The 24,239-nt window shown below is 37.1% G+C and overlaps 1 protein-coding gene across 2 annotated transcripts in view; it reads left to right on the forward strand.

The window, feature by feature from the left end:
- Positions 1–394: 394 nt before the first annotated feature.
- Positions 395–24,239, forward strand: part of EXPH5 (exophilin 5) — a 262,162-nt gene continuing 238,317 nt past the window's right edge. For both annotated transcript variants that reach the window (XM_053708543.1, XM_053708542.1), the window contains exon 1: positions 395–707. Coding sequence is in view for 1 of the 2 variants with exons in the window: in XM_053708542.1 (XP_053564517.1) it covers positions 565–707 (143 nt within the window). In the remaining variant the exon portion in view is untranslated. The remainder of the gene's footprint in view (positions 708–24,239) is intronic.

A 24,239-nucleotide genomic window follows, 5' to 3' on the forward strand; every position in this document is an offset into this window, starting at 1 on the left:
ATGCTCAATCTGAATCACGAAAGAAAATTTTTGGGTGCAGTGTCCCTTTAAGCAACATAATTTAATATGTTATGTAGGTGATTTTGTTTAAATATTTTTGATCTTTCTTCTTGTAATAGATTATGAGTAAAATCACTTCATTTTTTAAGTTAAAAGTGAGAAAAGCACAACTACTCTAGTTTGTTTTCTTTACACTGAATTAATCGGTGTCGCTTTCTGCGTGTCAGGTGTGTAGTTATCCATTTGACAAACTGCATAGCTGTCAGAGTAAACCTGTGCGGCATCACACACCCTGATATGTGATTGGCTCCTGTGAAAGCCTTGTGCTCCGTACTCTGCGGTGATTGGCCGGTTAGCCTGTCATTCTACGGGCGTGTACAGCCTGAGGGTGCAGGTGGCTTAGAGCACGGCGAGCATTACACAATCTGGCACTTCTTGTGTGGGGTTACTATTGGCTCGGGGATAATGCTGGCAACGAAAGAAGCCATGTCGGAGTTGTGCCAGGATAACTAAAGCCAAGACAAGAAGGGAAAAGTAAAAAAACAAAAGTCTGATAAAGGGTTAATGTACTTCCCCGCAAGGAAAATGAATAAAGCAGCAACAGGCATGCTGGATCTGAGCTTTCTAGAGGAGGAGGAAGCCAGAAAGATCCTGGAGGTGATGAATAGGGACGAGGAACTGAGGAGAGGAGAGAAAGAGCGTGTCAGGTAACCAACCAGACTGTATAAGGAAACTGTCATTATTGTGCACTCATGGCCGTGTTGGTAAACTGAATGGAGGCTGGCATGGGTTATATAGTGAGGGGAGGTTGGCACGGCCGGGTAATGCAGTGAGGGGAGGTGGGCACGGGTGATACTGTGAGGGAAGGTTGGCACGGGTGGTACAGTTAAGGGAGGTTGGCACTGGTGATACAGTGAGGCGAGTTTGGCACAGGTGATACGAGCAGGGGAGGATGGCACAGGTGATACGAGCAGGGGAGGTTGGCATGGGTGATAATCTAAGAGGAGGCTGGCAGATGCTGTGGGTACAGACTGAATATATTGATCATTTTAGGGGAAAATGGTAGTGCTGATGAAGTTATGGGAGACTGGCAATCAGTGTTGCTGCTGCAAGCACAGGCTTCGGGGGAGACTGGCAATCAGTGTTGCTGCATCAAACACAGGCTTCAGGGGAGACTGGCAATCAGTGTTGCTGCATCAAACACAGGCTTCAGGGGAGACTGGCAATCGGTGTTGCTGCATCAAACACAGGCTTCAGGGGAGACTGGCAATCAGTGTTGCTGCTGCAAACACAGGCTTCAGGGGAGACTGGCAATCAGTGCTGCTGCAAACGCAGGCTTCAGGGGAGACTGGCAATCAGTGTTGCTGCTGCTGCAAACTCAGGCTTCAGGGGAGACTGGCAATCAGTGATGCTGCTGCTGCTGCTGCTGCAAACAGTCTTCAGGGGAGACTGGCAATCAGTGTTGCTGCTGCTGCAAACGCAGGCTTCAGGGGAGACTGGCAATCAGTGTTGCTGCTGCTGCAAACGCAGGCTTCAGGGGAGACTGGCAATCAGTGATGCTGCTGCTGCAAACAGGCTCCAGGGGAGACTGGCAATCAGTGTTGCTGCTGCAAACACAGGCTTCAGGGGAGACTGGCAATCAGTGTTGCTGCTGCAAGCACATGATTCAGGGGAGACTGGCAATCAGTGTTGCTGCTGCTGCAAGCACAGGCTGGCAGTGATGTTACAGTGAGAGAGTTTCCAATGTAAAGAAATAGAGGCACCTCTACGATTTTGCAGTTTAAAAGTCTTTTATTCAGCAGATGGTAAATACTGTTACAGATCAAACAGCTTGGGTTGAAAGATCATGGGTGATTCCCAGGGACCCACTGAGAGAGTTTGTCAATATTCATACTGTAAAGACAGTCTGGCATTATTGATGTAATTGGGAGAAACTGTCAGTGCTGAGTGTGGACTGGTCTGGTGGCAGCATAGTTGTCACATCGTGCAAAGCTTATCAATCTTTACACAACCAGGGGAGGATTGACTGAGTCAGTCACAATAGACTTGTATGGCTATAATGAGGAGAGGCTTTGAGTGCTTAACCAGAATTAGTGAGGTTAAAATGTAATGACTGATGTACGGAGGGGAAGGGAGGGTAGTGCTGGACCAGGGGGTGAGACTGACAGTGCTAGTCTAATAAGGGTGAAGCTTGTAGTTTTGAAATGTTGATACTATGCTGACAGTGTTTACACAATGACATTCCCCATGCAGAATTACTTTCATGAGGTTGTCTGTGCTCTAGCAGTAAGATGACTCAATAATGTCCAGGAAACTTGTTTGGAATAAAGTCAGGGACAACTCAATACATTGTGCTGCCTGGGTCCAAGAATTAAAGGGATACTATACCCACATTTTATCTTTCATGATTAACACAGAACATGCAATTCTAAGCAACTTTCTAATTCACTCCTATTATCAATTTTTCTTTGTTCCGTTGCTATCTTTATTTGAAAAAGCAGGAATATAAGCTTTAGGAAACAGGCCATTATTGGTTTAGCACCTGACCTGGGTATCACTTGCTGATTAGTGGCTACATTTAGACACCAATCAGCAAGCGCTATCCATCTTTCCTTCCACTAAAGACTAAACCCAACCATAAGTCATTAGTCTCAAAAATTAAATGGACATGAAATTCAAAAATGTTGATTGAGGTAGAGTATACAATTAAAAAAGGACTTTTATTATTAAATTGGCTTTGTTATCTTGATAGAACAATTTAACAAAGTTTGTAACAGTGTTATACACTTTTGAGCACTAGATTCTATTCATTGTTGCAAACACTGCTGCTATTGATCAAACACTGTTGCAAAACTGCTGCCATATAGAGCTCCAGATAGGTGCACACTTCTGAGCCTACCTAGGTATGCTGTTTAACAATGATGATCACACCTAGAAAATTAAATTGGAAAGTATTTTTGTGGTTGTTTTTTTTTTTTTTTTTTTTTTTTTTTTTTTTTTTTTTTTAATAAATGTATACAGGTGGCCCTCATTTTACAACGGTTCAATTTACACCGTTTCAGAATAACAACCTTTTTTTCCAGTCATGTGACTGCTATTGAAAAGCATTGAGAAGCAGTGCATTTATTAAAATAGCCAGTAGGTGGAGCTGTCCGCTTGAGTTGCAGCAAAGCCAAGCAAGCTGAAATTAATCAGTTTAACCAGACCTGAGGTATCAAGCAGATTTCAAAGGAACAAGATCCTCCTGTTTATTAATCAGTCCAGGTTGGAATGCATAGAAAGAACTGTTTGCAGAAAAATGCAAGTGAAGTCTGTGTTGTGTGATTATCTTATTAGGTTTATAATGCTGTTTAGCAAATGTTTTTGTTCATTTAACTTAGTTTAATTATATATTCTGTGTTGTGTGATTATTTTATTAGGTTTATAATGATGTATAGCATTTAAAGTCTTCATTTCAAAGCTTTAAAAATAATGTATTTTGAGAGGGCCCTGGAACCTAACTCCCTCACTTCCCATTGACTTGCATTATAAACTGGGTTTCAATTTACAACGGTTTCGATTTACAACCATTCCTTCTGGAACCTAACCCCGGTGTAAACTGAGGGCTACCTGTACTCTATTTGAATTGTGAAAGAAAAATGAATTGTCCCATATGAGAGTAATTTCTTATCTTAACCAGAATATGCTTTCCCTAAGGGCTTTTCCTTTTCAATGCAGCCTGAGACCCATAGTTCCACCTTGTGCCATGATGTCCAGTAAAGGACAATAAAAGACTGCTTGTCATGTAAGGGGGCCTTATCAGCAGCAAATATTATTATAGATGCTCTGGTCCAGGTGTAATAACCTTGTGAAGTGGTTGTATGCTATGCAGGAGTGCATAAGCTGCACAATAAATATAGCAGGAAGGCAAAACACATCATAAGTAAACATACTGGTAAAGAAAGATGTGCACTAATAGGAGGTTATCATCTGTTTCATCAGTAAATGCTTTTTTTATAACTCAAGAATAACCCTGTTTGGGTGGACCTCAGATTGTGATTATCATTGCAGGGCAGGTGATTAATCCAGTAGATTAGTTGTGTCACACGTGTTGTGAACAGTGAGAGGGGTGTAGTGGTGTGAACCCACAGTCAGGCACAGTTATAAAGAAAAACAAACGGGTACTGATCTTATATAAAGAAAACACCCTATTAAGAGAATAGGGAAAAGTATGCTCTTTCTACATATAAAGTTTATATTTTTCCACTTAAAATTGAACTTTTACTAGTTATAGTTAAAAAAGGCAGCATAAATAGAAGTTGTATCTAGCGTGCCGGAAAAATAGTTAAAAACACAACTCTGTAACTGTGACTTGTATAAAGTACTTCAATGTTGCTGATTTTAGGTTGTTTATCACATATGAGGAGAAGGGGAAAAAATCAACGCTATTGGGTAAATATAAGAGCCTCTATTTAGGAACTGTGTCCTGTATTGCCCTATATTAAGGTAGATAAACAACTTTTTTACACTAAATATGCTATAAATCCCTTCCCCCATCCTTCCCACAATATGTCCCAAATGTTACAACAACAAATAAACTTATCAATTAGTAGATAGTTTTGAAATTAAGAGTGCAGTTAAAATAAACACGAAGCCCCTGACGCGGTCGCGTTTCACATATACGCGTCCAAGGTGGCTTATCTACCCTAATATAGGGCAATACAGGACACAGTTCCTAAATAGAGGCTCTTATATTTACCCAATATCGTTGATTTTTCCCCTCCTCCTCATATGTGATAAAACTACCTAAAATCAGCAACATTGAAGTACTTTATACAAGTCACAGTTACAGAGTTGTGTTTTTAACTATTTTTCTGGCACGCTAGATACAATTTCTATTTATGCTGCCTTTTTTAAATATATATATATATATATATATATATATATATATATATATATATATATATACATTGAAAGTAAAGGGACATATATTACTGTCACTTTAAAAGAAGGAAAACTGCACACAGTTATCTCTTAGGAAAAAATAAATTTTAATTAGATTCCTATAGAAAATATGCCGATGACTGGCTTAGGCCCAATGACCTTAGAACAGATATACACAAAACTATACATACAAAATGACAAAAAATAATAAAAATTGTGAGCATAAAACATTGAGGGGCACATAATATTAAATTGCACAGTTCAGTACCGACTTCTGCAGTTGAGCTACAACCATCGGGCTGCACATCGCTTCCATACAACTCGCAAAGTCCCCAAGGGATAAAGCTAGCTAGCATATAAAAAAGTCCCTAGGTATACCTCTCAGAGCAACACGCCAGCCTCCCTTTGTTTTGTTACTGCTCTTATATAGTCTGGGGATGCAGTAGATCTTATTATGACCCCCAAGGCCTATTTGTTATACAACTTTACTTTTAAAGGGACAGTCTACACTAAAATTGTTATTGTTTAAAAAGATAGCGCCTTTACTACCCATTCCCCAGCTTTGCACAACCGACATGGTTATATTAATATACTTTATAACATTTAAACCTCTAAATTTCTGCCTGTTTCTAAGCCACTACAGACAGCCTCTTATCACATGCTTTTTTATTTGCTTTTTACAACAGTAGACTGCTAGTTCATGTGGGCCATATAGATAACGTGTTCACGCCTGAGAAGTTGTTTAAGAGTTAGCACAACACAGTACTAAATGCAAGTCAATAGATAATAGTCATGTGATTAGTGGGCTGTCAGAAGATGCTTAGATACAAGGTAATCACAGAGGTAAATAGTATATTAATATAACTGTGTTGGTTGTGCAACACTTCGGAATGTGTAATAAATGGATTATCTATCTTTTAAGACAATAAACATTCTATTGTAGACTGTCCCTTTAAAAAAAATGCACATGTTCCAATTTTAGCTTTAAATGTATGTTGTGATTGACATTCAAGTAGAGGCTTTCCCTGTAATCTCATTATTGCATGTATTTATAGATTTATAAAGCATCAGTGGCATTCTTTATTTTGCTATTTAAATTAGTGACATAACTAAAATTATATATACTTTTCTCCAACTCTGTTTCTTGCTGTATATTTATTTATTGAATGATCACACACCGTCATCATATTCTGTTACAGGTATAAATCTCTAACAACTACATACACAATTATAAGAAAGGATTTAATGTATATTGCTGATGTACCAGGCAGTAACATTTATAACTTCATGCCAATCTGTGCCATAGAAGTAACTAATCATTATACATATTGTTATTTTCCTTTCTGCATTAAAACTGCACTGTATCCCAGTAACAAATTATTCAAACTATGTACCACATTCCTTGTTTTATTTATAACATGCGTCTTAAACTATCCCCAGGCAAAAAAAGCAAAGTGTGTTGTAAATTGTTAGTTTAATGGTTCTTGTGTCATGTGCACTGAAATAATCATTTTGTTTAACACATTGCTCTCTGTACATGAATCCTTTCAACAAATCAACCAATAGCGTATTCATGGCTTAAAGGGACAGTCTAGTCAGAAATAAACTTTTATGATTCAGATAGGGCATGCAATTTTAAACAACTTTCCAATTTACATTTATCATAAATTTTGCTTTGTTTTCTTGGTATACTTAGTTGAAAGCTCATAGGAGGCTCATATGCATATTTCTTAGCCCTTGAAGGCTGCCTTTTATCTGAATGCATTTTGACTGTTTTTCACAACTAAAGGGTGTTAGTTCATGTGTGCCATATAGATAACATTGTGCTCATGCACGTGGAGCTACCTAGGAGTCGGCACTGATTGGCTAAAATGCAAGTCTGTCAAAAGAACTGAAATAAGGGGGCAGTCTGCAGAGACTTAGATACAAGTTAATAACAGAGGTAAAAAGTTTATTAATATAACCATGTTGGTTATGCAAAACTAGGGAATGGGTAATAAAGGGATTATCTATCTTTTTAAACAATAAAATTCTGGTGTAGGCTGTCCCGTTAAGTACAAGACCTTTACAAAGTCAATACCTTTTCAGGTAAATATATATAAATATATAAATATATAAATTTATTTATTTATTTTTATTTTAAAAAGGCAAAAACCAAACACTACTCACATTATACTAGTATTTGTGTTTTAAGTCCCACAAACCTTCAACCATATTATAGGGACACTCAATCAAAATTAAACATTCATTATTCAGATAGAGCATGCCATTTTAAACAACTTTCCAATTTACTTCCATTAACAAAATATGCACAGTCTTTTTATATTTAAACTTTTTGAGTCATCAGCTCCTACTGAGCATGTGCAAGAATAAGTGTGTATGCATTTGTGATTGGCTGATGGCTGTCACATGGTACAGGGGGAGTGGAAAAAGACATAACTTAAAATTGTCAGAAAAAAAATCTACTACTCATTTGAAGTTCAGTGCTGTTACATTGTCTTATCTTGCATTTGTTGATTATACAAATCTACTGTGTTGACCTGTGGGTCCTTTAAATTATGCAACCTTATTGGATAAAAAAAAAAAAATCTTTTAGAGTGGTTTAAAGAAGATGACAGTCAAAATGAACCTTTGATTCAGATAGCGTATGTAGTTTCTACAGACTTTTTTTTTTCTTCTATTATCAAATTTACATTGTTGTTTTGGTATCCTTTTTTGAAAAGCATACCTAGTCTCAGGAGCATCAGTGCACTACTGGGAGCTAGCTGGGAATTGGTGGATACACACAGATGCCTCTCTTCATTGGTTCACAAAATGTGATCAGTTGCTATATATCCCAGTACTACATTGCTGTTCTTTACCTATGTTTTTAACTCCTTTTCAGGGGTTAAACACATAGAGCATTTTATTATTGCACTATTATTTGCATATAACATATTAGAGCACTTTTCATTTGCACTTTTATGTCCCTTTAAGGGAAAATGAACATATTTTCCTACATTCTGGGTTCCAGATCACTAAACAAGTCCTTACAGTTATACTGAAATATAACTCTCTTCACATCATTATTACTCAAAATGTACAGAAATTATTTAACTCACATTTTTCAGGGTTTGAAGTTCCAAATTACAGCCAAATTCATATACCCATTCAGAAAGTATAAACATTTAGCACATGCTTTTTGAAATCAGGAAAGATTGATTTGAGGACACAATAGTCTCTGTAATGTATAGCTAGTTTTTAGTGCTCATTTACAAGGAAACATTTATTTTCTTATAAAAAAATCATAAACTGTGATAAAATTGGACAGAAGAATTATGTACACTTATGTAGTGAGCATCACAGATAGTTATTATTTATTTGTAATTTGTGTTTTAAGTATTGTGTTAGTTATTATTTATACACTTTAGAACAGATGAGGGTTGCAGCTGGGGAAAACAATCTAAGTAGTTTGCTATATGGGATTGTGCCACTGTTCCCCCAAAGGTGCTGTTTCTTTTAGCTTACTGTTTTTCATAGAGAATAATCATCCTATACCATATACATCTGGTTCCATACAGAAGGGATACTCTCTCTGAAATACCAACCTACCAGTGGTGGCATTCAGCCTGTTCTCACCAGTTCTTTAGAACCTAATCCTAAAATTTAGAAAGTCTAGAGCAGTGATTTTTAACCTTTTTTTTGCCGTGGCACACCACCATCCCAAAATTTAAAAAAAATCACACATTGTAGCCTAATACAGCATATATATATACACACATACACACAAACACACACATACTGTATGTATTGTGCTGTTATGCCATGCCTCCTACAAACTACCCCTGCACTGGGAGTAAAAAACAAGCAAAGTTTAAAAAATATGTCACACTGTTGTCAGTCTGCCATGGCACACCTGAGGATCTCTCACAGCACACTAGTGTGCCACGGCACACTGGTTGAAAAACACTGGTCTAGAGAACATGTTTTTAAAATGTAGAAAGTGTATAAGTTCTGTATTATTGAAGTTAGAGAACCTGTTGCTAAAATTTTTGAATCCCACCAGAACCTGTTTACTAAAATTTCGTATTCCCACCACTAAACCTATTTCCAGACATACATTTCCATACCTCCCAACGTTTGTGGCTGGGAATAAGGCTGTGTCAGAGGGGGTGGGTCCTAAGTGTATAGTGTATGGGATTGTTGGTGTTTCTGAGTGGTCAGTGGATGTGTCTGGACAGTTTGTGGGTGTGCCAGGGCAGTTTGTGGACATCTCTATGCAGTTTGTGAGTGGGTCTAAGGGAAATTCTGCAAATAGGGACATTTGTTTATTCTTGATTAAGATCCTCACTTTTGTTTTTATTGATGAAAATGGCAGTTGGAGATTTGTCCAAGTAATTGGTATTTTAGATGTCCGTTTTACTTGGCCAATGTTCCTGGGAGAGCACATTAATATACAGCAATTTACTGAGGTTTTTTTTTTTGCTTCCTCTTGAGAATAGGGCTGTCACAAGCATATTAGACCACCTGTAAATTGGTATGGGTGGGAGGTGGGGTCAAACAATGGCTCTACCATAGGACCCTACTCTTGACCCCACCATATATAATTTACAAGCTTATGGTTACCTGTAAAAAACACACAGATTTTGTCCTGCTTGCTAAACTCATCAGTTCTAGACACGTAAAACACTCAACTCATCCGTGTTTTAACAGCCCCCATGATTGCCAGTAATACACATAGTTGTTCTTGTGCGGTGTCACTTCTATCTTGTCATAGAGACAAAAAATGTTATTGTAATTATATTTTGTTGGGATCTAAAGCCTGAACTTAATAATTCAGCTTGTGCATTATATGATTGGCAATACCCAACACACTACTGTATCAATATGTCAGAGGAATAGCACAGGATTTTATTTTTTCTTCTTCTCTGATTTGATTTTTTTAAATGTCCTCCCTGTATCGTTAAAATACCAACCTGCATTATGGTTTTTTGATCAATGTCAACAGTTACGCACTCTACATATTGCAACTGAGTTCTACCACTTTACCACAAAAGCCTCCAAATATACTAATTACATGCGCAATTATGTGCTGTAAATATGTCTGAGAATAAAGCCAGCTTAGATTATTTACTTTATGTCTTCATAGATTAAGGTATTATTTCTTGCTTCATTTACCTACAGTTGGATTGATACATAGAAATGATTGGCAAGTGATATAGCCTCCTTTGTGGTCAATTAAAGAGATATGAAACCCAAAACATTGCTTTTGTGATTCAGACAGAGCGTATCATTTTTAAAAAAAAGTTTCCAATTGACTTCTATTATCAAATTTGCTTAATTCCCATGATATTCTGTTTTGAAGACATACCTAGGTAGGCATCTGGAGCACTATATTGCATAGTTCTGCCATCTAGTGCTTTTGCAAATGGATAACATTCTTGGAAAACGGTTGCCATATAGTGCTCCAGAAATGGCCTGGCTCCTAAGCATACATCCCTGCTTTTTTTTAACAAAGGATACCAAAAGAACAAAGACAAAATAATAATAGAAGTAAATTGTAAAGTTGTTTAAAATTGCATGCTCTATCTGAATATTGAAATAAAAATTCTGGGTTTCATATCCCTTTAAACAAAATGGTGATTGAACACTGTGTAATAAGCACTTTAGAAGTAGGTGAGCTAATACATTATTATTGCTAAAAAAGAAATTAAATGTATAGGATTAAAGGGATATACAGTTGCAAAAGGAAAATGTCCTAATACCTTTTATATTTTATTATTGTATGTAATAATCCTCTTGTATTGTTTGCATATAACTATGGAGGTGATCACAATCCTTTAGAAAAGTGTAACACATTTTTTTTTCTACAGAGTTTGCCATGAAAGTCTGAGGATTTTTGTTGATAAATCATTTGAGCCGTGTTTCTAAAAGATTGTATTTGCAACAAAGTTTGTAACTGCTACACTCAGAAGATCATATATAGCTGAGTCTTTCACTCACCATAATTTAAAAGGACAGTCTATTTAATATTAAACTTTAATGATTCAGATAGGGCATGTAATTTTAAACAGCAATCCCATTGACTTTTAGCATTAAATTTGCTTTGTTCTCTTGGTATTCTTTGTTGAAAGCTAAACCTAGGTTGGACTATATGCTAATTTCTAAGCCATTGAAGCCGCCTCTTATCTCTGCATTTTGACAGTTTTTAACATATAAACAGTGCCATATAGAAAACATTGTGCTCACTCCCGTTGAGTTATTTATGAATGCAAAACAGAATGAGAAGCAGTCTGCCAGTAACGAACAGCTGCATCAATAGCTTGTTCTATGGCCCGGTTGCCACCTGGTAGTAGCTTCTTTCTGCCCAATTGTGCTTTTCACAGAGGAAAACTTTCCTGTAGTATATCAGTCTGATCCCGCCGACATGGTCAGTCCAGCCCCGAAATACCAGGCAATTCTCCTGAGTTATTTATGAGTCAGCACTGATTGCTTGAATGCAAGGCTGTCAAAAGAACTGAAATAAGGGGTAGTCTATAGAGGCTTAGAAACAAGGTAATCACAGACGTAAAATGTATATTAATATAGCCATGTTGGCTATCCACAACTGGGGAAAGGGTAATAAAGGGATTATCTATCTTTTTAAGCAATAAAATTCTGGAGTAGACTATCCCTTTAAAGGGCCATTAATTAGAAAAATTAATTTGCTAAAGCATGTAATTTTAAGACTATTGACATTACACAACTGTGTGTTTAACCCCCTGCAAAAGGATTAAACACACAGTAGGAGTTCGGCTTGGGACCTGCAGAGCATTCCGTTTTTCGACTATTATGGCCCTTTAAATACAAACTGGTTTTAGATATAAATATAGTCCTCAACATATGTACATGTTTCTGAGTCTACCTCTGTATGCTGTCGTGTGGAAAGGATTCCAAGAGATTCATAATAGTTTAATTTTGACTTCTATGCCACTTTATAGGTATCATGAATGGGTTTTTATAGAGGACGAGCCTCCATGCACGCTAAATCCAAACTCGTTCACAACAGTGCATATGCTCATTCCAGATTACAAGTTCAATAATATATGTACTGTCCCCTATAAAAACCCGTTCACAATTGTGCAATCTAATTTAAGGGTCTCTTAGAAAGATACTAAGCAACAAGGAAGTTTGTCAATATTTATAGTTTAAAAGAAGTTAACATCCTGTAAAAAAATATTTATACGTGTTTTGCACACCAAAATGGACCTGGGCCTTTAACAAACACAAGAAATAAATGTAGTTTAAAAGAATGTGAAATTGTCAAACGCCCATATAGTGATAGAAAAACATAGTACAGTTTGGCCATTCATATAACAGAAAAGATGCATTTTAGATGGGTTTGTAGCGGTGCGGATGGAAACGAATTGCAATAGTTAACTCTGTGAGACACAATTATGCAATCTCCTGTAAAATAAAATGTTTAATAGCAACTATACTGTGAAAATCACGACCGTTTGATAGTGATTCCTTGCAAAGGTATTTTAGTATATGTACAGTACAAAAGTTTACCCTCTGTCAATTTTTTTAGCATCCCCTTCTTTATATTTGCTAATTTTTAAGGCAAATTCGATAAACTGTAATATAAATGCTTGGATCTTTGTAGAAGGGACAGCTGAAGTGCTCTTTTTCATTAAACTATTTTATTTTGAAACATTATAACATTTCCTCTATTTCCTTGGGAGGTCTCAATGCAGTAGGTGTAATTTCAATCATCTCTAACACATTTCGAATCCTAGCAATGCAAAACAATTTTTTTTATTTAACTCATTACCATTCCTTCAGTGCTTCTGACAGACAAACTTGATGCTTGAAAATAATGTACATAACATCTAAAACAGTCCTTAGGTGGCTGGAGAATGTTTGCTAACTTGACCACAACATTGAACACTGATTGTAAAGACCAGCTGGCCATAAAATGCAACATTTTTCGCATACCAGGAATAGCCCTTGTTGTGAAGGCCACAAGTTTTAAAGGGACAGTATACACCAATTTTCATATAACTGCATGTAATAGACACTACTATAAAGAATAACAGATACTGATCTAAAAATCCAATATAAAACCGTTTAAAAACTTACTTAGAAGCTCCCAGTTTAGCTCTCTTTAAAAGGTTACTGGAACACCCACTGCAAGTGGGAAATACACTCCCCCCACTCCCCCTTCCTCTGCATATGAAAAGACCCTTTACACAAACAGAAGCTAGACTAGGTATACGTCAGTATTCTCCTAAACCTTTGGGGCTTGGTTAGGAGTCTGAAAATCAGAGCAATGTTATTTAAAAATAAGCAAAAGTATAAATTTAAAAAAAAAAAAAAAAAAAAACCTGTATGGGCTATATAAATTGATCATCTACAAAACCTTTTATGCAAAGAAAAATCTAGTTTATAATGTTCCTTTAAATAAGCCCGAATCTGATTTAAAAAAAAATAAATCATCATAATTGATTACGTTGACAGTCGGAATCTCTGGAATATTTCATGCTCTGTGAGAGCTTCCAGACCGCAATGAGGCAAAAATAATCTCGGGACCCTTATGCGCCATTGTCGACAGATAACTTCTTCCCTCTGCTGTAGGGCAAGAGTCTCTTTGGCCTTCTAAGTAAAAAGGTTGCTGCCACTGTAAATACCAAGACTTCCTTTCTCCAATCACAAAGTAACTAATTATAGAACTCCTTTCTATTGGCTGGGTGCCTTATATTCATAAAGACTTCCAGATACTCTATTGTTTCCTATGGCATTGGTAACAAGACAGGTGCCGAATACACATTTGCTACCCGGGTGTAGTATTAGACAAAATAACACTGATGATAGTGAAAATGTTAATAACTTAAAGGGACAGTCAAGTCCAAAAAAAAACTCATGTTTCAAATAGGGCATGTAATTTTAAACAACTTTCCAATTTAATTTTTTAACCAATTTTGCTTTGTTCTCTTGGTATTCTTAGTTGAAAACTAAACCTAGGATGTTCATATGCTAATTTCTTAGACCTTGAAGACCGCCTCTAATCTTAATGCATTTTTTCAACACTAAAGGGCATAAGTTCACGTGTTTCATATAGATAACATTGAGCTCATGCACGTGAATTTACCATGGAGACAGCTCTGATTGGCTAAACTGCAAGTCTGTCAAAAGAACTGAAATAAGGGGGCAGTCTGCAGAGGCTTAGTTACAAGGTAATCACAGAGGTAAAACGTGTATAATTATAACTGTGTTGGTTATGCAAAACTGGGGAATTGGTAATTAAGGGATTATCTATCTTTTAAAACAACAAAAATTCTGGTGTTGACTGTCCCTTTAATCAGAGTTGGCTATATATGGTCATATATATTGGATATATTGTTTCATATAGGATCCATATCTTGATAAATCAGAAAGCTAGATTACGTGTGTATTTTGACCCATGGACACAGGTGCATTGCTAGTTGAAGTCTTGATAAATTGAGGCCGATACCTTTATATCACTTTATGTGTAACCCCTTTTACAGTTAGTTATGTGACTATGTGCATGTGCTGCTCACTTTTTCTAACAAAAAATAACATTTTATTTTGACATTTTTATGTCCCTTTAACAGGAAATGTAACATGTTCATGTCTAATTACAAAAAGATAAAGACATTTAATGAATTTACAAACACCAGTACACAGCTTTTTTTTTTCTGAAAGTACCGTAATATCTTGATTCAAAAGATTAAATTTGTTTAAATAAAATAAGTTATTTATCACCTGGACTGGTCTTCAGCATATGTTATACCAAAAAACATCAAATAAATGTGAAATATTGCCCACATTAAATCAAAATATATTTTAGATATCATAACGATTTATGATACAAATGTGAATGCAAATAGGCGATATCTTAAAGGGACAGTCAACACCAGAATGTTTGTTGTTTTAAAAGATAGATAATCCCTTAATTACCCATTCCCCAGTTTTGCATAACCAACACTATTAATATACTTTTTACCTCTGTGATTAACTTGTAAGTAAGCATCTTCTGACAGCCCCCTGATCACATGACATTTTATTTATTAAAATTGACTGTCCATTTAACAGTTTCTTAGAGGGACAGTCAAGTCCAAAAAAACATTTCATGATTCAAATAAGGCATGTAATTTTAAACAACTTTCCAATTTAGTTTTATCACCAATTTTGCTTTGCTCTCTTGGTATTCTTAGTTGGAAGCTAAACCTAGGAGGTTTATATGCTAATTTCTTAGACCTTGAAGTCCGCCTCTGCATATGACAGTTTTTCACTACTAGAGGGTGTTAGTCCATGTGTTTCATATAGATAACATTGAGCTCATGCACGTGAATTTACTGAGGAGAGATCACTGATTGGCTAAAATGCATGTCTTTCAAAAGAACTGAAGTAAGGGGGCAGTTTGCAGAGGCTTAGAAACAAGGTAATTACAGAGGTAAAACTTGTATTATTATAACTGTGTTGGTTATGCAAAACTGGGGAATGGGTAATTAAGGGATTATCTATCTTTTAAAACAACAATAATTCTGGTGTTGACTGTCCCTTTAAAATGATGTTTTTGTTTCTAGTGGTACGTCTGATAAATTAAATTTTATTGATTTTAAAACTTTAAAAAATAAATAATACCCTTTAAAATTAAAAAAACTAATAAACAAACTTTTGTTTACTCTAATTATTATATACTAATATCAAACAGTCATCAAATGCTTTGTTGGCTCGCGCATCTTTGTCTGATTATTTTATTGTTTTTTAAAGGATATAGGCTGTGGGATCTGATTTTCATTTTAGATAAAATATTGTTTAAAATGGTAAAGAAAGATTCTAATATAAAATGCTAAGGGTAAGAAAAGTCAACATACTGTATGTAGGAGTGTATTTTAATTTTGAGTTGAAACATTTTTGCAAAATGCTTCCATTAACATACATCCAAATATTTATTTAGATAACGAAGTCAAAAAGAGCTTGACAAAAGCAAGTTGTGTACACCTTTAAAGAGTATAGCTAAATTATATTGTCACTAAAAGTAAAACATAGCTTTTATTAAACGTAATAAAAGAAAATGAGGTGATAGTCATTACAATTCGCACACACAAATTCTCATTCAAACCATATTAAAAACACATTGAGGCATATTTATCAAGCTCCGTACGGAGCTTGATGCCCGTGTTTCGGCTTGCCGGAAACGGAAGTTATGAAGCAGAGGTCTAAAGACCGCTGCTCCATAACCTGTCCGCCTTCTCTGAGGCGGCGGACAGAAATCAACCCGATCAAATATGATCAGTTTGATTGACACCTCCTGCTAGCGGCCGGTTGGTCACAAGAACTGCTGGTGCAATGATAAATTCCGAGAGTGTATGCAGTCGGCATTTATCGATGTGCAGCGGACATGATCCGCTTATCGGATCATTTCCGCTCGCACAATCATAAATATGCCCCCATTGTCTCAGCCTTGTTAGAATAATCTGGTGCAGAGGTGATATGGTGCTATATACTGGAATTCTGTGCATTAAATCAGTCACATAGGTGATTCAAATTAATCTATAACAGGGGTATCAAGCTCATTGTATTTGGGGGCCACTGGTTAAGTGTTCTTCTCCCATGGGGGCCATTTGAACAGAGTGAATGATCTGGATATATTAGAAATTGGAAGTGACATTTACCCAAGTAGTAGTGCATGATGAGAGTTGTAGCCCTCAATAGACATACACAGTTGTGTAATATTTCTCTTGCCAAATAAAGTGATCATTCTGGAACTGAATAAAAAGTGACATTTATCCAAGCAGTACATAATGGGAGTCTGCAATGGACAATGCATTCTTGTTGTTATATTTATCTTTTCAGTACCTATATAGGAAGAGCGACTTGTTACACTGATTAGAACCCTAACAAAATTGATGGGGCCAATTAATAACTTACCTAATAAAAAAGGGAGGGTCAGATTAAACTATCTTGAGGGCCACATATGGCCCCAGGGCCAGCACTTTGAGACCACTGATCTATACTAACGACTAAGCTCCTTTTAATCCGGGAGCTAAATTTACTTTTATCTATCTGTTAACTACAAACCACTGCTTAGTATGGCGGGAGCCTCTAATGGAGTTTTTCTCCATGTTTTAAATTACTTGTCTAACAGCCTACAACCTCATACATAGCAATGGTTTGTAGTTTACAGATAGATAAAAGTTAATTTATCTCCCGGATTGAAGGATTTTAGTCGCTAGCATAGATTCATTTGAATCACCTATGTGACTGATTTAACTCTCAGAATCCCAGTGTATAGCACAATATCACCCAACTAGACTGAGACAATGTGTTTTTAATATGGTTTGAATGGCAATTTTTGTGTGTGAATTGTAATGACTATCACCTCATTTTCTTTTAAAAAGTTCAAATAAAAGCTATGTTTTACTGTTGGTGACAATATAATTTAGCTATACTCTTTAAAATTTAAAGGTGTACACAACTTTATTTTTTCAAGCTATTTTTAACTTTGTTATCTAAGTAAAACTTTCTAGTTAACTACACCCTTCCACGTTTGTGCAGGATTATACTATAGCTAATAACTATTCACCTTCCATTTCTGTGTATTCCAAATCCAAACATTTATTTCTGACTCTCAGGGACTCAGGAGGTTAAAAATGTCCCGTTGTTATAATTGTGTCAGTGGAGCTGCATGAAGAGGGGAGGAGTCATGTGTAGATAGTGAATCACAGACAAGCCTGGGTGGTCAGTAAGAGTATTCAACGTTCCCTGGGTAAATCTGGGTGGTCCATGGGTGGGGCTAATATCGTCTCTTAAAACTGGTGTCGTGCCAGACCTCAAAACCCATGGCAGTCTTGCAGGATGTATGCATTATCTTCTAGTAACACTTATTACTGTTGTTTTTTTAGCGTCATACGCACATATACTGTAAGTGCCCTGTGCATCAGCATTCCAAGACCATTCCTTGTCGGAGAATCAGCAGGGGCTTATATGACACAGTCTTCACTGAGGCAACATACACCTTCGTGTGCTCTCGGAGCAGGCATGGTATTTTATCCTCTAGTCACGTGTAGCATACGTGCGTATGCTGCTGAAACAGTAGTAACTTTTACTAGAATCATTTTTGCTGCTGGTAATATATTGTAAAATTTGTTTCTGTTTAAAATTGAAATGTATTCATGCACACTTCAATTTTGGCTTTTCTATCAGTTTAATTATGTATAGTAAAATAACTTTCTAAATGAATTTCATTATTTACCTTTTCCTTTAAGTCTGAAAATTGTGTATTTACCAGTCCTGAAAACTGAAAGAGCACATAGCAGCTTCACAAGCCTAACCCAGATACAAATCTGTCCTTGTAGTTTGGTATTTTGTATTTTTACTTAACCCAAACAATGGAGATTTTGTAAACACAATGGGCTAGATTACTTGTGGAGCACTATTTATCACTCCTGCTCGTGCGTTAACTCTGCTAGAAGTAATTTTTTTGCGTGCGTCGGATAGCTTTCAAATTATAAGTTGAAAGTAAAAAGTTTTCGCACATGCTAATCCAAAGAGCGCAAAAATACAACCTTCTAATATTGCGTCTGGGTTAACATATTCCCCCATACACTTCAATGGAGAGTGAAAAGTGGGAAAAAAACACCCTACTCGTGCACAAACCCGATCGCATTTTCTCAAGTGCGCTAACCGACATAAAAATATTAATACAGATGAAGGAATGACTAGGATTTCAGGCTTCAGGAGAGGTTAAAAAGTTCAAGGTTTATTGCACATAAACAATAGTAAAGCAGTACATCCCCACAGTAACATACATCCGACGCGTTTCCTGCCCATTACGGCACTTCATCAGGAATACACAGCTGTTTCCCTGTGTTCTTTAAATATCTAAGGGGATTAACCCCTTAGTGAAAACATTTTAAATACCAATTAAAGGTGCAGCATTAGATAGAATCAGAGATAGTTAATTATTTCTATTTATACATAGTTCCAAATGTCAAATGTATCAAATTCATATCCAGCAAAAACATACACAAATTCAATCATAAAAGAAAAAAAACACATTAAAAATATTGATCACAAAGAAAATATGAGTCCCTTAATAGCAAAACATGTTAATGCTCTTAATAGTATTTAAGTACTGAATTAAATGTTATATTAGTACTAAATATTACCCTTCTCATTCATATAAAGGTAAGTATAACCCTAACAAATTTTATTTTTTGAGAGGGAGCACAGATATATATATATATATATATATATATATATATATATATATATATATATATATATATATATATATATATATATATATATATATAATTTCAATAGCAGACAGAAAGATTTTCATATTTTATACATATTGAGCAGCAAGGTAATAAAACATAATTTTAAATATTAGTTTTAATTTCAAATTCAATTTTTTGTTTCAGTTTTTTGTTTCAATTTTATGATGAGAAACAGAATACAGGAACTGAGAAAATATATATATTTATTCTACAACAATATAAGGGGTACTATTTAGTATAAAGATAAACAGTAGAAGGGCCTGAGGCTATGCGTATAGAACCATTGGTATAATATAAGAGTATATTGTAAAGATATCATAAACCACATGCCCAAACTGTTAGATAGTCCCTTTATATATTACTGCTGTTTAATATATAACACAAATGTATTAAGTTTGAAGACAGCTCTAAAAAAGGATGTCAATTAGTAAATAATTTAAAGTCAGACATTTCATTAATGCCATCAGGCTTACCCGTTTTCAGATGGTAAATCCCCCAAAAACTCTTTTTGTTTTAATTAATATTAATACTTCACATTCCATTGTTCTTAACATTAACAGAGTATGTTCTATTTATTCATAAATTCATATTTCTATATCTATCTAAAGCTAACATTAACCTTACAAGCATCACTGTCGTATCCGTATGGTGCACAGCTGCAATTAGCAGCCTTCGAATTACCAAAAGGCAATGGCAAATGTCTGCTATTTCTAAACAAAGGGGATCCCAGAGAAGCTTTTACAACAATTTGTGTCATGATTGCACAAGCGGCATGTAAATTATTTCAGTAAGAAATCCAAAGTTTGTGAAAGTTTTTTTTTTTTTTTTTTATATGATTGCATTTTAGGGTGAAATGGTGGCTGAAATATACCAAAATGGGCCTAGATCAATACCTTGGGTTGTCTACTTAAAAAAACAAACAAAAAACAAATATATATATATATATATATATATATATATATATATATATATATATATATATATATATATATATATATATAAACACATAGAAACACCCAGCACTCACCAGCTAGCTCACAGCTAAGATAAAATCACAACTGGAAAGGTTAGTCACCGCATCTGGCCAAATGGGAAAGCTCAGGCACCACGTCAAGGTCCTTTCCTTTGCCTGAGACCCTAACACAGGCACACCATCATGCGAGCTCACAAAGCTAAACAAACTGAGAACAAAGAAGGGGTGCACAGGTGGATGTAATCACCCATACAAAATACAAAACATGGAAGGGAACTGCACTCCAAGACCGGATCAGGTACACATCCTGTGACTCAGTAACATCCAGCCCTGGGTGCTAAATAGCACTCCAAAAAAGCTGTGATGTCACCAGAGCCACAGGCAGTTAACCCCAGTCCAGAATGGGTGCAAGAACCAAGGGAGATTACAAATAAAAAGTAATACAACACATAGAAACACCCAGCACTCACCAGCTAGCTCACAGCTAAGATAAAATCACAACTGGAAAGGTTAGTCACCGCATCTGGCCAAATGGGAAAGCTCAGGCACCACGTCAAGGTCCTTTCCTTTGCCTGAGACCCTAACACAGGCACACCATCATGCGAGCTCACAAAGCTAAACAAACTGAGAACAAAGAAGGGGTGCACAGGTGGCTGTAATCACCCATACAAAATACAAAACATGGAAGGGAACTGCACTCCAAGACCGGATCAGGTACACATCCTGTGACTCAGTAACAAAGGAAAGGACCTTGACGTGGTGCCTGAGCTTTCCCATTTGGCCAGATGCGGTGACTAACCTTTCCAGTTGTGATTTTATCTTAGCTGTGAGCTAGCTGGTGAGTGCTGGGTGTTTCTATGTGTTGTATTACTTTTTATTTGTAATCTCCCTTGGTTCTTGCACCCATTCTGGACTGGGGTTAACTGCCTGTGGCTCTGGTGACATCACAGCTTTTTTGGAGTGCTATTTAGCACCCAGGGCTGGATGTTACTGAGTCACAGGATGTGTACCTGATCCGGTCTTGGAGTGCAGTTCCCTTCCATGTTTTGTATTTTGTATGGGTGATTACAGCCACCTGTGCACCCCTTCTTTGTTCTCAGTTTGTTTAGCTTTGTGAGCTCGCATGATGGTGTGCCTGTGTTAGGGTCTCAGGCAAAGGAAAGGACCTTGACGTGGTGCCTGAGCTTTCCCATTTGGCCAGATGCGGTGACTAACCTTTCCAGTTGTGATTTTATCTTAGCTGTGAGCTAGCTGGTGAGTGCTGGGTGTTTCTATGTGTTGTATTACTTTTTATTTGTAATCTCCCTTGGTTCTTGCACCCATTCTGGACTGGGGTTAACTGCCTGTGGCTCTGGTGACATCACAGCTTTTTTGGAGTGCTATTTAGCACCCAGGGCTGGATGTTACTGAGTCACAGGATGTGTACCTGATCCGGTCTTGGAGTGCAGTTCCCTTCCATGTTTTGTATTTTGTATGGGTGATTACAGCCACCTGTGCACCCCTTCTTTGTTCTCAGTTTGTTTAGCTTTGTGAGCTCGCATGATGGTGTGCCTGTGTTAGGGTCTCAGGCAAAGGAAAGGACCTTGACGTGGTGCCTGAGCTTTCCCATTTGGCCAGATGCGGTGACTAACCTTTCCAGTTGTGATTTTATCTTAGCTGTGAGCTAGCTGGTGAGTGCTGGGTGTTTCTATGTGTTGTATTACTTTTTATTTGTAATCTCCCTTGGTTCTTGCACCCATTCTGGACTGGGGTTAACTGCCTGTGGCTCTGGTGACATCACAGCTTTTTTTGGAGTGCTATTTAGCACCCAGGGCTGGATGTTACTGAGTCACAGGATGTGTACCTGATCCGGTCTTGGAGTGCAGTTCCCTTCCATGTTTTGTATTTTGTATGGGTGATTACAGCCACCTGTGCACCCCTTCTTTGTTCTCAGTTTGTTTAGCTTTGTGAGCTCGCATGATGGTGTGCCTGTGTTAGGGTCTCAGGCAAAGGAAAGGACCTTGACGTGGTGCCTGAGCTTTCCCATTTGGCCAGATGCGGTGACTAACCTTTCCAGTTGTGATTTTATCTTAGCTGTGAGCTAGCTGGTGAGTGCTGGGTGTTTCTATGTGTTGTATTACTTTTTATTTGTAATCTCCCTTGGTTCTTGCACCCATTCTGGACTGGGGTTAACTGCCTGTGGCTCTGGTGACATCACAGCTTTTTTGGAGTGCTATTTAGCACCCAGGGCTGGATGTTACTGAGTGACAGGATGTGTACCTGATCCGGTCTTGGAGTGCAGTTCCCTTCCATGTTTTGTATTTTGTATGGGTGATTACAGCCACCTGTGCACCCCTTCTTTGTTCTCAGTTTGTTTAGCTTTGTGAGCTCGCATGATGGTGTGCCTGTGTTAGGGTCTCAGGCAAAGGAAAGGACCTTGACGTGGTGCCTGAGCTTTCCCATTTGGCCAGATGCGGTGACTAACCTTTCCAGTTGTGATTTTATCTTAGCTGTGAGCTAGCTGGTGAGTGCTGGGTGTTTCTATGTGTTGTATTACTTTTTATTTGTAATCTCCCTTGGTTCTTGCACCCATTCTGGACTGGGGTTAACTGCCTGTGGCTCTGGTGACATCACAGCTTTTTTGGAGTGCTATTTAGCACCCAGGGCTGGATGTTACTGAGTCACAGGATGTGTACCTGATCCGGTCTTGGAGTGCAGTTCCCTTCCATGTTTTGTATTTTGTATGGGTGATTACATCCACCTGTGCACCCCTTCTTTGTTCTCAGTTTGTTTAGCTTTGTGAGCTCGCATGATGGTGTGCCTGTGTTAGGGTCTCAGGCAAAGGAAAGGACCTTGACGTGGTGCCTGAGCTTTCCCATTTGGCCAGATGCGGTGACTAACCTTTCCAGTTGTGATTTTATCTTAGCTGTGAGCTAGCTGGTGAGTGCTGGGTGTTTCTATGTGTTGTATTACTTTTTATTTGTAATCTCCCTTGGTTCTTGCACCCATTCTGGACTGGGGTTAACTGCCTGTGGCTCTGGTGACATCACAGCTTTTTTGGACTGCTATTTAGCACCCAGGGCTGGATGTTACTGAGTCACAGGATGTGTACCTGATCCGGTCTTGGAGTGCAGTTCCCTTCCATGTTTTGTATTTTGTATGGGTGATTACAGCCACCTGTGCACCCCTTCTTTGTTCTCAGTTTGTTTAGCTTTGTGAGCTTGCATGATGGTGTGCCTGTGTTAGGGTCTCAGGCAAAGGAAAGGACCTTGACGTGGTGCCTGAGCTTTCCCATTTGGCCAGATGCGGTGACTAACCTTTCCAGTTGTGATTTTATCTTAGCTGTGAGCTAGCTGGTGAGTGCTGGGTGTTTCTATGTGTTGTATTACTTTTTATTTGTAATCTCCCTTGGTTCTTGCACCCATTCTGGACTGGGGTTAACTGCCTGTGGCTCTGGTGACATCACAGCTTTTTTGGAGTGCTATTTAGCACCCAGGGCTGGATGTTACTGAGTCACAGGATGTGTACCTGATCCGGTCTTGGAGTGCAGTTCCCTTCCATGTTTTATTTATATATATATATATATATATATATATATATATATATATATATATATATATATATATATATATATATATATATATATATATATATATATATATATATATATATATATATATATATATATATATATATATATATATATATATATATATATATAGTTTTGACAGGCACATAAAAAAAAAAATTATAGCAAAAATGCTAAAAGTTCTCTGGTATTATAACTTTTTTGTACACTATATATATTTTTTTATATATATTAGATAGTGTTATTATGAGTGCAACTGTACTTTGTAATGTCTTTTTGACGTGTTTTGTGGGGTAAACTGCTCTGAGGTTGAGGTAATCATTCAGGCGTAAATCGCGATTGTGTTAACCTGTTCGTTTTTACTTATAACTTGTAATACAAACTCTCCTTCCTATGCTCGCAAACAGCCACAATAAACCCGATATCGCTCGTGCATAACCATTAGTATGCCACTTGTAATCTGGCCCTATAATAATGGTAATCCCTGTTGTCTCCAGTCTGAACT

This window comes from Bombina bombina, chromosome 3, assembly GCF_027579735.1.
Source record: "Bombina bombina isolate aBomBom1 chromosome 3, aBomBom1.pri, whole genome shotgun sequence".
Taxonomy (NCBI): domain Eukaryota; kingdom Metazoa; phylum Chordata; class Amphibia; order Anura; family Bombinatoridae; genus Bombina; species Bombina bombina.